We start from the raw sequence: 13,908 nt of genomic DNA on the forward strand, positions 1-13,908 counted from the left end.
TGTACATACATGTCTCAAGATTTTAAAGAGTTTCCTAAGGTGAGTGTGTATGTGAAGCGTGTGTGTGTGTTTGTGGGGGTGTTCGTGTGTGTACGTGCGTGGGTGTGTTTGTCCAGCATGTTTCCTGGTGTTTCCATGCTGTCACTAAGACCCCATTGAGACAGGCATGCACAGCTTGCAGTAAACCAGAGAGGGACTACACTGTAGTCTGCAGTTAACTACTGAGCGGAAACCCTGAAAACCATAGACATACTCTTTCTCAGACTCTTGTTCTTTGCCTCATTATCTCATGCCCTCTCCCCCTTTCTTCTGTCTCCCCCTCTTCTTCTCTCCTTCTCTTCTCCCTCCATCCCTCTTTCTCTCTTGTGAGGGAAAACAGACAGTTCAGTGATACATTCCTGAGGTTAGGAGTTTCTCTAGATGCTACAGTTGTAACATTACTCTCCCACCCCCGTCACCAAAACAACAAGAATGATTCACATTATTTCTGAAGTTTTATTGAAAGACAGAGTCAATACATTTTCTCAGTTATTGGTTACACGATAATACGTCTTAAGACTTCCAGGATTTCAAAGGGGGATTGTGCCATTTGTCGTTGCTACACGAGACTCGTAATTATTGCTTATAAAAAGGGATGAACTTCTTCCTGGAAATGCACCAGGCTACTGATACAGGCAATCCCAGAACAGCCTTAGTTGTTATTATTTACAATGATATGCAGATGTTATGAACACTGTCAAGAGGCTGGAATGAGATGTAATGAAACGTATGAGCCACTCGAGTGCAGAAGAGAAGGAGAGCAGGTCATTGGCAATCCAATTGAATCGAATTGAATTGAATTCAATTGAATTGCAATTGAATTGAAATGCAATTGAAATAAAGGAATAACTGTTGTATAATTTAAGATGAGTTATTCTACATTTTAAAATGGATCTGATTTTGCTCGGCCAGGTAAGAAATGGCCTGGCTAACACCCGATTGGTTGACAGGTTGATGTAAGCTGAAGGCTGGGACGAATAAGACAGACTAGGTCGAGAGGCTGGTGAAATGTGTAGGAGTAGTGGCTGGTGCCAATGCTCCTACAGCAGAGCAGTACAGGAGAAGGGGGGCACAAAGAGACAGAAGACATGGGGGTGAAGAAAGAGAGACGAATAGGGAAAATATCAAGAAAGAGAAGATGTTTGTGCAATCGACAGAAAGAGGGAATATGGGGCAAAAAAGAGAGAAAAGGACGATAGACAGAGGGAAACAATTGAGGGGTAAAGAGAAAGAGGAAAGATGGAGAGAAGGGGGTCTCTGGTAGTGGTAATCTGAGGATTGTGAACACTCACACTACAGTTCTTAAGCCTACAGTAGTTATAATCTCTTCAGTAGTATATGTGGCTTCCAGATCTGCACAGAGGAACAGAGCCAGCCTCTTCTGCTCAAACAGGTCGCTCACTTACTGACGGATGACCGATCTGTAGCGCAGCTTAATCTAAGATCATTTCCCATTGACGAGAAAAGAAAACGTCCGTCCAAATTAAAGTTAACATCTGTCACGGTGCATTAGGAGTTAAATCCAAACAACTTCTATTTGAAGAGATTCAGTATCATGGTTGCTCTAGGTCATGAAGCCATAAATATAGTGGGTTAGTCCTACGTGTTAAGCTGATCCTAAAGTGAGCCACTTGAGCAGAAAGCTGTACTGGTATTCATATCACAGGCGTCTAGTCCTGGACTTTTACAGACTCACCCCAGAGGAGAGGAGACAGGATGGACATCTGCATTCGGGAGGAAGACAGTCATTCAAAGGCACTTGATTCTGTTCACATTCTTAAACGATCAACAGAGGAAAAAAAAAAAAGGAAAAAAAAAACAACAACTTCCTTTAGGTATCGAGGCCCTTATTATACAAACAAAAATGCACTTGTTATAATTATTTCTTGTTTTACAATGTGCCACAATCAAGTGTTTAAAGACACCAGCTAACTACTTTGGTACATGGTAACCTGCTCTAGAACATTCCAGTGACTGGTGACATGATCACATTGCTTTTTGGGGAGGGCTGTGACCCGTGCATGTCTAAATGGAGTATTACTAGTATTCAAGTATAGCAGAGACATTGCATGCAAATTATGTGTTATATGTAAAGCGATTCATACAACTCATAGATTGACTACATCAGAGAACAACTAACACATACTGTGTACCAAACAGAAACACCCTTTAAAAACCAAACATTCCAAACAGTATTATACCTAAACTAAACACAGAAGGCAACATAACTATTCCCCGAAACAGGCTAAACACACCTGTTCTAAACCAACTCAAAGCATTTTTCCTATACTGAGAAGACACACCACAACTTGTGAGGTTATCTGAGGTATATCTCCTTCCACAGGGTTTCAGTCCAGCCACAGGAGCGACAAACCAGCCCCGCACCGTGAGCAGTGATGCATAGTGCTGTGCAGAGCTACTGTAAAGCAAACCTAGCTATACGTACAGAAGCAGAGCAATTGAAGCATCCCAAAAATCTTTACAAAACTACTATGTGCCCTGTTCTTGCACAATATTAGGTCGTCTCATCTTAGAGGGATAGTACTGTGAAGGCAGGGGGGCAGGGGAGGGGGGGGGGGGAGTCAGACGACATGATGGTCGTGGGGGCTTTCGGGTTGCCATTGGTTACCGTGAAGCTGCAGAATTCCCTGGAGTACCTCTAACCAGACTTTGTAGCAGAAGAGGTACTGTTCCTGCAGACAGAGATACCAGGGTGAACACTCACTCACACACCAACACACACACACACACTCAAAGCCTATACTGACCTTGGTCTGAATCATTCCATAGCGTTGCAGTCTCATCTCCTTCACGATGTCACTCACATTGATCTGACAACACAGTGGGAAGAGAGACACAATCAGACATCTATACTGTAGTTTGATCTACTGTAGTCTAATCTGTTTGATGTTGTTTGATATAGTCTAGTCGAGTTTGATCTACTGTATTCTAGTTTGATGTAGTTCAAGCCAATGGAGTATAGTTTAACATATTATATTTAATTTGTAATCGGTGGTTTTCTCTAGCGTAGTACAATATTTTCTCGTGGTACATTTTCAGTTTTGGACTCAATGTTTTGAATATGATGTGATTGGTCATGATCGAGACTGACCGGCAGGTCGTTTTCGATGAGGCTGAGGATGACGTCGGTACAGATGAGGACCCCGGTGCGACCGATGCCGGCGCTGCAGTGCACGATGACGGGGCCCTTGTGGTGTACGGCCCGCAGGTAGCGAATGAAGCGCACCAGCTGCTCGGAGCAGCGAGGGACGCCGTGGTCCGGCCAGCGAGTGAACTTCAGGTGACGTACCAGATGGGTCTCACCTGTCTGCAGGACAGAAGGAGGGTGTGTGTGTGTGCATGTTAAACGGTGTGTTTGTGTGTGTGTGCATGTTAAACGGTGTGCTTGTGTGTGTGTGTGTGCATGTTAAACGGTGTGCTTGTGTGTGTGTGTGTGCATGTTAAACGGTGTGCTTGTGTGTGTGTGTGCATGTTAGACTGTGTGCTTGTGTGTGTTACTCTTTGTGCGTGTGTGTTGCTCCGTGTCCTTGTGACTTCCTGTATGCGAGCATGTGACACACGTGTGTATGTGTGAGCATGTGTGTGTGTGTTAGACTACTGAGTGGCGTGAGTGATGTATTAGTGTGTGTGTGTGCAGCTCCCTCACCTCCTTCTCCACTATGCGTATGATCTTGATGTGGAAATACTCCTGCTGCTGCCGATTCTCCAGGAACAGCTGGTACCGTCCCGCCTCTAGCGGAGAGCTCACCCTCTCTGGCCAGTACCTGCACAGGGGGGAACACACGGTTTATACTCCAGTGCGGTTTATACTCAGATTTACAAACACATTCTGGTGGGGTGCGGTTTATAGAAAATGTGGCTTATTTCCCCCAAAATACGGTATTTGACCCCAAAACCCTGGTTAGTAGTGTACCTCTAACCCCGACGTATGACCCATGGTACGTACCTATGACACTTGACCCTTCCCCTCTCGACCTCCTGGGTCATCATGGCAATGACGTTGGACTTGTTTTCCCAGACCATCTGCCAGAAGGCGGGCACAGTGGAGGGCAGAGGGCCCTGGCACGAGATGTAGTAGAAGTCCTTGGTGCCAACCTCCATGTGGATGTAGCTGGCATTAATGTAGTCCTGGTTCTCACCCAAGGGCACCCGAGTCAGGTCGTCTAGGAGCGGGGTGGTTGTGGAGGGGAGGAGAGACGTGGGGAGAGGAAGGGAAAGGCGGAAAGAGATGGGGAAACGGAAGGAGAGGAGAGGAAGAAAGAGAGGAACATGGAGAGAGAGAGAGACAAAGTGAGTTTTCTCTTGTGGGATTACTGGTTGCAATAAACATTTACAAACTCCAAATTGTTTTCTCTCTGTTTTGATTATAACTAACAGGCACAACACTCTGTTGTTATTTTTCATGGAACACACCACCCTGGAGAGCCTTAAACAACAAGTAAACTTTCAGAGTGTTTCTCTGAGCATTCGAAGAGGGAAAACAAATACAAGAAGCAGAAAAATGGAAGTAGGAGAGAGGAGAGGGGTGACAGACAGTCTCCCTCCCTCTTTGACCAGCCCCAGTGTGGCACACAGCAGTCCTATTGTACGTGGGAGGCCTTTCTGTTCCCATAACAAGGTTCAAACATGTTAGAGGAGTTTCAGGTTGCACTGCTCTGAGATTTGGGAACAGCTTGTAAACTTTTAGTTTGTTTTGAGAACACTCAGTTTCTGTCAAAAACTATGGCTCAATTTTATTTTTTATTTTACAGAACTGAAAGAGAGATACAGAGAAAAAGAGAGAGAGGTATAGGGAGAGAAAGACTATTCAAATATACTGAATACAAAAACAAACACTGTATTCCACTAGAATGACCCAAAATTAACCAGGTGAAAAATGTGTGTCTGTGTGTGTGCGTGCGTGCTGGTGAGTGGATGTGTGTGTCTGTGCGAGTGTGTATGTGTGTGTGAAACTCACAGGGTAGGATGTCTCTGTATCTGTTTTTGTCACGGTTCTCAGCTGCTTTCCCCACCAGGCAGTTATCAGAAGGCTTCAGGTGCTCCAGGGTCTAACAACCAACAAGAACCAACAACATCAACCCACTTATCAACTACTAACAGTCAACAATTAACAACAGTCAACAACAATCAACACGGGGAGTCAGATGGCTGTGCGGTGAGGGAGTCAGGCTCGTGATCAGAAGGTTGCCGGATCGATTCCCCGCCGTGCCAAATGACGTTATGTCCTTAGGCAAGGCACTTCACCCTACTTGCCTCGGGGACAATGTCCCTGTACTTACTGTAAGTCGCTCTGGATAAGAGTGTCTGCTAAATGACTCAATGCAATGTAAACACCTGGATGCTTTATTTCTCATTCAAATACAATGCTCCCATCACCCTAGAGACGTATGTGGCTGAACTGATGTGTTAACTCGGTGTTGAAATACATCTAACTACTCCAAGACACTTGCATGCCATGTGTGTATACATGAGTGTGTGTGTGCGGTACATAGAATTGCACATTTCCATGAATTTTCCGGGGCGTACACCATGCAGCTCTTCGTGACATCGTAAGAAGAGCTGCATGTGCTTGTAAGAAGGGATATACAAATAAAGTCTTATTTGATTCGACGATATGCACCATGAACTCTTTGACTAGCTCCTGTTGGTCCAGCTGGTGCTGCAGGATCTGGATCAGGGCCTTGACCCGGGAGCCTGAGTACTGACTGGTCCGAGACGGACTGATCAGGGCCAGACTAGCCAGCTCCTCCTCCGACACAATAGGGGGACCTGTAGAAAAGGAGAGGAGAAGGGAGGGCCAGGTGCAGTGAAGGAGCGAGAGGTGGAGGGAAAGGAGAACAGGTAGAGGGAAGGAGAGAGGTGGATGGAAATAGGGAGCGAGAGAGAGGCGGAGGGAGAGATGGACAGGGGAAGAGAAATGGAGCAAGAGAGGTGGAGGAACAGAGGGAGAGGTGAAGGGAGATGGAGGGAGGGAGACATGGAGGGAGAGACGGAAAGAGGTGGAAGGGGAAAGGGAGTGAGAAAGAAGGGCATTGGAAGGGAGAAGTGGAGGGGGGAAAGAGATAGAGGAAGAGAGCAAGGTGACGAGAGAGATGGATGGAGAGAGAGAGAGAGAGGTGGAGGGACAGGATGGAGTCAAGGAGAGAGAATGAGAGAGAGAGTTGGAGGAGAAAAGACAAAGAGAAGACAGGATGTAGTCAACAGATCAATGCACCATCTGTCAAAGAGATATAAATAACATGACAGATAAATAACATGGATGAATAATAACAAGGTAGATACCAGTTAAAGGTGAGGTCATATCCTGACCATTGGACTCAAACGCTTCATCCTCCTCCTCTTCGCTGCTCCAGCCATCTGATTGGCTGTTTCGGGTGTCTTTTATTGGTTGGTCCAATAGGATAGTGTTAAGGGGTGGGTTCCTGAGGGAGTCAGGGGGCAGGGGTGAGACCAGACCATTTCTACTCTTCGGTAGGGGGGTTGATATCATGCAAGGCTGAGCTTCCTTTCCCTGCGACTTTTCCACCTAAAACGCAGTATAGACAAGAGGCTAAGGTATCTATCATGTTGGACCAGCATACACAGTGCTGCTGGTTTGATATACAGTGTAACTTATGTAATATACTGAACATTTCCTAACAAGTAACATGTTTGCCAAGGGTACACTCTTGTCAAGCCTGCAGTGGTTGAAACCTCTATGTCTTATGAGATGTCTTATTTACTGACTCTCTACTGACACCCTGTGGCTACAGATCAGCTTTTCTGGGGGGGGGACAGAAGTCAATGTGAGGAGGAGAGATCATTCTACTGACATCTCGTGGCTACACGTAATCCAAACTTGGGTGATCATCGCACAGTAATGTTAAACATGAGGTGTCCGTTTCAAGTATGCGTTTAAGATGACGTGACCACAGAAATCAGAACACAAAGCAACATTTTAAGCTAGATAAGTGTAGCTACCATGTACCCTATGAGATAACATCCTGCCATATAATCCATGGGCAGCAAGTGGTGAAAGTGTGACCGTTTGAAAGCTAACTTTCGATTTACACATCCTCATTGAGTGAAATAAAAGTTCCACTGTCCAAAATGTGAATTTAGGACTGGTAAAGGCCTTGGTGAAGGTAGCAGTGTGGAAGGTACCTGTCGGAGGCTCCGTGCAGAATGTCAGAGACCCTGAGGGAGGGGCAGCAGGTCTGGGTGTAGGAGCTGCTGCAGCTCTCCTGCACATGGAGGAGAGGGGGACCAGGACAGACAGACAATAGGAAGAGTGGGTCTGTTCATACACACATATATATCATAATGGACATGACAATGGACACCTCGTCAGGAATTATACCTTACATACACACACACACACACACGCAATGTATACACTGTATAAAGTGATGACAACGGTGTGTATGCATGTCTGTGTGTGTGTCTCACCCCATCAACAGTATCGTCCTCTGCTCTGAACCCTATGTGGTGTGAGTGGTGCGGGGGGAAGTGAGGTCTCACATCCTCCTCTTCCTCAAGCAGAGGGGCAGCAATCACTCCCGACAGGCCCACACTGGGGAACGAAACTAACAGACACAACAGACATCATCATACACTACGTTCCTGTCAACAAGGTTGTGTCGACTTCTGTCATCACAAACTAAGTTCTAGGTAACTTTTATTAAAACGAGTTTTTTTGTTATAGAACTGTTGGAAGGAGGCTAATGTGAGAACAGTGCTGTTACAGGAGTCAGAAGATCTTTTCCTGGCTCCTACCAGAGGGCTTCTTCAGTTTTCTCTTCTGGAAGTCAGGACTGGGGCAGCCTTCCGCTGTGGGCTTGTCTTCTATACTGGCTCCAGGGTGGGAAGCCATATTAGCTTCAGGGTCAGCAGCCATTTTGGATCCAGGGTCGCCGGCCATGTTGGATCCAGGTTGGGCGGCCATGTTGGCTCCAGGTTGGGCAGCCATGTTGGCTCCAGGTTGGGCGGCCATGTTGGCTCCAGGTTGGGCGGCCATGTTGGCTCCAGGTTGGGCAGCCATGTTGGCTCCAGGTTGGGCAGCCATGTTGGCTCCAGGTTGGGCGGCCTTGTTGGATCCAGGTGTGGGCAGGATATCTCTACAGATGGTGAGCTGGACAGTGCCCTCAGCTCTACGCAAGATGTCCACCACCTTACTATGGCTCAGCCCAGATACAATCACCTCATTCACCTGCATGACACAAGCACATACACAAAGTCAGTGAACACAAATAGACACAGAAACAGACATAAATGCGTAGACATCACATGCACACAGATACAGAAAAAAAAAAAAAATGTTTTGGACCTGATTGACAGTTCTTACCTCCAGTAGGATGTCTCCCACTCTCAGCCGCCCATCTTTCTCAGCCACGCCCCCTGGGCAGATGTCCTTCACTCTGAGAGCACTGCCATTGGCTCCGCCCACTAGAGCAAAGCCCAGCCCACCTCCTTCTGGCTTAGTGAACTCCACTTGCAGAACGCAGCTCTGATTGGACGGTATGAGGAAGAGGAAGGAACACAGGTTATTTGGATCTGGGTCACTACCTCTATTTTTTTCTGCCTTGGCCTCTGTCTGCCTTTATCCGTCTCTGCCTCTGCCTGTCTCTGCCTCTGTTTGTCTATGCCTCTGTCTGTCTGCCTCTCTGCGTCTGTCTCTGCCTGTCTGCCTCTGCCTGTCTTTGCCTCTGTCTGTCTCTGCGTCTGTCTCTGGCTGTCTCTGCCTCTGCCTGTCTCTGACTCTGTCTGACTCTGTCTGTCTTTATACAGGCTGTAGAGCAGAAGCATTTAAAGGTAAAATATTAATGCGACAATCAGGTGTAAAGAAAGCCCTCATGCACACACATACACATGCACAGACCCCCACGGAGAACCAAGGGGCAGACTGATACAGGGCCAACTCAAATTTCAGTCTGTGTCATCGGAAAGAAAGGATAGAGAGAGATCCAAAGTGAGAAGAGCAGGATAGAGATGGAGAGGGAATGAGAGAGAGACATAGGGAGATTGTGGTAGAAAATTCAAGCTGGTCTGTGTAAATATGAATAGTCGAAGATGGAAGTTTCAATACAATTTATTAAGACTATACAATTTCATATGATTAAACAAAGTACTTTGCGATCAGTCTCAACGAAGGAGGAGGTGCTATCCACACAGATCGTTCGTAGGAGTGATAGTGACCATCACACATGTTCAACCTTATATCAACTTTAGATCAATGGCATTCTGTAAGGTCAATCAATCAATGTAGCAAACTCTGTGATTGGCTAACTCAACTTAGTGACAGCTTAAAACAATACATTTCCACCAAGAGTCCCAAAGTTCTTTGTTGTCACAGCTCTCTCCAGAGCAGTACATAATAAAGCCACAGGGGTTGACCAGTCAAACGGTCAACTGTCCTTTGTGTGACCATCTTCAAACAAGAACTTAATTAACATCACCTATGAAACAGGAAGAGTCAGGGCAGCTTGATCCATGTATCTATCTCACCACAGGTGACAAGAACAATACAACCAAACCCACATTGTCCTTAGACCAACTGTCTCTTCCCCCCAGGTGACAAGAACTCTTTCAGGTCACCCAGACTTCCTGTCTCTTACCAATGAACATAGAAGATTATAGATTTCATACACATACATATATGCATATGACCAACATTTCTACAACAGAGATCATGGACTTACATCAAGTTCTGTTGTTATGGAGAAACGAGGTCTGAAGATCCATCCAGATCTAGATGGTTCAGCTGCTCAGAAAGAAAGAGACAGAGAGAGAGGAGGGGGATAAGGGAGAGAGATGAAGAGAGGACAGGGGGTCAAGAAAAGGAGAGGGAGAGAGTGAATGAAAGAGTAGAACGGGAGATAGGGAGCACAGGACAGGAGTGGCAGAGAGGAGGGAAAAGAGCAACAGCAATCCCAAATTAACATCCAGAGCAGTAGAGACTACCAATCGCTGTCCTTTTACAGAAGTCGAGATAATCCACCCGAGGACTCCCTCAGTCAACATGCAACGGTCTGAATTCACATGAAACCCTTTCAGCCCCCATTCCCGTGCCCAGTCTCAGAGAGACACCCACGCCTACCGCCCTCCAGTTCGGCCATTTTGAAGCAGCAGTGTCGCCGTGTGTCTGGCCTGGGCAACATGTGAGCAGGATAGGCCACTTCAGCTGTCCCTGTCTCCAGTCTCCTATCTCACTGGCCCAAAGGCATGTCTCCAGGCAACCAGTGACTCCCTGACTGAGCCCACCCAATAGAAAGTGTTGTGTGTTTTGGAGTGTGTGTCTATGACAGCGTGTGTGTGTGTGCAAGAGTGTGTATATGGCAGTGTGTGTGTGTGTGTGTGTGTGTGTGTTTGTGTGTGAAAGGCCTGCAGTCTAATACTCCAGTGGAGGGCAGGACTCTCTAATTATTAATACAGCAGTCAGAGCCTGGGCCTGTCTCTCAGCACCCAGCCTAACACACACACACACACACACACACCTGTCAGTATCTGTGCTATGACTTGACACCTTGAAAAAAAGAGGACAAGAGAGGAGACAGACAGCAAAAGTGAAAGAGATAGAGATAGAAAGTGACAGAAAAAGTAGGAAAGAGACAGACAGACAGACTGACTGACTAATAGATAGACAGCGTGAGGGAAAGAAAAAGACTAAGGGAGAGAGAAAGCGATGTACTCACGTTCCTCGTCAGCCTCTGGTGAGCTGGGCTCTTCAAAGCGAGTGGTGAAGAACCTCCTGTCTTTCTTCCAGTCAAACAGACCTGGAGACATGGACAGGTTGAGACAAGTGTTTACACATCACAAGACGGAAGAACAAAGTGTGACAAGATATATTTAGGACATATTATATGTCTGTCTTCCTTCCAGCCTGCCAGTCTGTATGTCTGTCTTACTTCCTATACCTGTCTATCAGCCTGTTGATTTATCATCTTGTCTGTCTCTCCATTATGCTTCACCCTGACATTCACAACCTGACATTCCAGAGGTCTAGGCCAGAGAGTGTTTGCATCTGTTGCTGTGGTAACAGTCATTACTGGTCCATGTTATGGGCAGCACAGACTCCAGGAGAGTCAAAACTTAATGAGCTGGAGAATAACGTGTGTGTGTGTGTGTGTGGGGGGGGGGGCAACATCACTGCATGTAGTTAATGGCATGCAGGGTGACATGTGCATATGTGTGTGTGCGTTGCCTAGGCTGTGGCCAGTCACTGCAACCTCTAATGTCCAAGCTTAACCTCGGACCCCTATCGCTCGACAGCAGTGACCTCTGGTCCTCCCTACGTCCGCACAGGCTCCGTCAGAGAGCAGACACTCACCGTTCCACTTGTTAGCTTTAGAAGTCAGAGGCTGGTCATCTCTGGAACAACAGAGAGGAGGATTAGAATAATCTTGTTCACACACACACACACACACACGCAGACTGCTTCCGCCGCGTTTCTCTTTCTCACACACACACAGCTTCTGTCCCTCACACACCTGAGGACTTTGAGTTTGACCTTGCGCGGGGCCATCTCGCAGACCTTGACGGCGTCCTCCAAGGTCATTCCCAGGGTGCACTTGCCGCAGATGTAGATGATCTTGTCGTTGGGCTGGACGCTACCCTCCTCGCTGGCGGGAGACCCCGGCACCACTTCCAGACAGTAGATGCCCTGCCACTTACTGCCAATGCCACCTGTTAGTTTTATACCTGGGAAGCACACACACACACACACACACACAGATACAATAAGTCTCTGACTGCCTAGGACATTAGTGTGTGTGTGTTCCATGGCAGGAGCTGTATTCGTACTGTATGTGTGGGTTTGGCTGGAGCTGGGTGTGTGAATGAGTGTCTCACCAAGCTGTCCTGATGGGGTCTTATGCAGGACAACATCGTTCAGGCTGTCAGAAGAAGGCGGGGCTACCAGGTTGGACACAGCCCTCCCCAAGGTCATGCTCAGTCTCCTAGGAGACATCCTTAGGACTGCCATGACAACCTCGTCGGTCACATTTGTCACATCCTGCCCGTGTACCTTGATACAGGTGGTGCAAGAATCATTATGGATGCAATTTTTAATGTGAGTGTGTGTATGGTATGTGTGTGTGAGACAGGCTCATTTACTAACAATGGCGCAGTTTACGCTGCATCTGTTTATGCAACAGGGTAATAGCGCCCGCTATGCTTCCTCATTTTGCAGGTAACCCTTCCTTTTACAGTCCCTTAATTACTAGGTATTTACGTAGAAAATAAAGGGTATGTGTATTATTGGGTATCACCGATTGGTACCAAGTTGGTAAATACAGAGATAATTCTAAGTATTTACCCATTAACTAAATACTAACGTGCTGGTTATTACTGGGTAATTTTCAGGTAATAATTAGTTAAAGACAGAAAACTAAACTTAGTTTAGTTTTACCTGGAAACTTTTAAATATTACAATTTAAATACCGCGGGTAGTAAGTTGGTAACTACAGGAGATACATATGGTAAATTATAATGTGTTATTGGGTAAATACCACTGCTACTAAGTAGGTAAAGACAGCCAAGCTCCAGCAGAATTACTTAGAAAAAGCTTTAATATTACCCTGCAGTTACCTCAGGTTTATGTTGGTATCAGTCCACGTCTAATTACAATATAAGATAGTACTTTCCAATAAAATACCTTTTCAGATACATTTATCTATAATGGCCATACTCATTTACTTGGCTGGTAACAACCTCCACGGGAAGAGTTTTCCTCTACTATCATGGTAAATCTTGGATACTGGGTAAGTTCGCATGTTTGGACTATTTACTAAGCTAAAACTGTACTCTAAAAGGAAGCTGTGTTTGTTTCCATGGTGTTACCAGGCCATATCCTTTGTAACCGAATATTACTTTGTCAACATTACCCTATTATGAACTTGTTATATACGTTCCAAAGTGATACCAGGTAACACATGGCTATTTGCTCAGTAAGTAAGCTGAAATTGTATTGTAAAAGGAAGTTGTGTTTATTTCTGTGGTGTTATCAGGCTCTTACCATATCCGTTTCAATTGTTCATTCCCTTATTATTAATCCCTTGATTATGTTCCTAAGAAAAACATGACACTTCACTCGGTAAATGTTAACATTATTTTAAATTAAAGCTCTGTTTCCATCGCATTACTAGCCTGACGTTGTCATACTCATAATTCTAGTCAGAATATGAGTCTGATATCTCTCCGTTGGGCTGTGACCTACAACCAATCAGAGCAACGTAATATGCTGTGTGTTGAAAACAAATTCAACCCAAGCGCTCTTTGGTGACGTGGTTGATTACGTGACTGTTGATCATCTGTCCATCATCGTATAAAGCCCACCCTGACAATTTCATTGGTCCGAACAGCTCCTGTTCGGGTATAGTTTTTCTGCAATCAAGATACTCCAGACCCAACTTCCCAAACAAATGTTTTTGTGGGCAGGGCTAAGTTGGGCTGGCTGCACATGAACACATACAAAGGTTAAATCTATAAAACCTCCATATCAAATCTAAAAACTCAAAATTCAAATAACTTTGTACCATAGACACATACACATGTCAGTATGAGTTTGGCCCCTATGGTTTGTCTTTCTACAGCTCCCAATAACACATTATAATTTACCATATGCATCTCCTGTGGTCTCCTTGGCCCCTATTGGTTTGTCTTTTCTGTCTTTTCTTAAGGGGTAAATACTTAGAATTTTCTCTGTATTTAACACCTGGAAACAGGCGCAAACGGCTTGATAAATCTAGCCCAGAGTGGCATATGAATATGTGTGTGTGCGTGCATGTGAGGATGTGTGTGTGTGTGTGTGCATGTGAGGATGTGTGTGTGCACGGGTGAGTATGTGTGAGCATGTGTGTATGCATGCGTGTA

The 13,908-nt window shown here is 45.8% G+C and overlaps 1 protein-coding gene across 4 annotated transcripts in view; it reads right to left on the reverse strand.

The window, feature by feature from the left end:
* Positions 1-481: 481 nt before the first annotated feature.
* The window catches only part of ptpn20 (protein tyrosine phosphatase non-receptor type 20), a 54,335-nt gene continuing 40,908 nt past the window's right edge, over positions 482-13,908 (reverse strand). For 3 of the 4 annotated variants that reach the window (XM_084709566.1, XM_084709567.1, XM_084709565.1), the window contains 17 exons: positions 11,887-12,061; positions 11,526-11,736; positions 11,366-11,406; positions 10,731-10,811; positions 9,738-9,799; positions 8,384-8,545; positions 7,816-8,248; positions 7,489-7,625; positions 7,204-7,283; positions 6,343-6,482; positions 5,681-5,829; positions 5,018-5,108; positions 4,007-4,223; positions 3,707-3,824; positions 3,152-3,367; positions 2,808-2,870; positions 482-2,732 (listed from right to left, as the gene is read on the reverse strand). In XM_084709566.1, the coding sequence (XP_084565692.1) occupies positions 2,622-2,732; positions 2,808-2,870; positions 3,152-3,367; positions 3,707-3,824; positions 4,007-4,223; positions 5,018-5,108; positions 5,681-5,829; positions 6,343-6,482; positions 7,204-7,283; positions 7,489-7,625; positions 7,816-8,248; positions 8,384-8,545; positions 9,738-9,799; positions 10,731-10,811; positions 11,366-11,406; positions 11,526-11,736; positions 11,887-12,061 (2,487 nt within the window). In that variant the 3' untranslated portion in view covers positions 482-2,621. Of the gene's footprint in view, positions 2,733-2,807; positions 2,871-3,151; positions 3,368-3,706; positions 3,825-4,006; positions 4,224-5,017; positions 5,109-5,680; positions 5,830-6,342; positions 6,587-7,203; positions 7,284-7,488; positions 7,626-7,815; positions 8,249-8,383; positions 8,546-9,737; positions 9,800-10,730; positions 10,812-11,365; positions 11,407-11,525; positions 11,737-11,886; positions 12,062-13,908 lie in introns of those variants that run through there. The other variant, XM_084709568.1, reaches the window with a different exon arrangement.

Source organism: Hypomesus nipponensis, chromosome 11 (assembly GCF_054491055.1).
Source record: "Hypomesus nipponensis isolate SF chromosome 11, ASM5449105v1, whole genome shotgun sequence".
Taxonomy (NCBI): Eukaryota; Metazoa; Chordata; class Actinopteri; order Osmeriformes; family Osmeridae; genus Hypomesus; species Hypomesus nipponensis.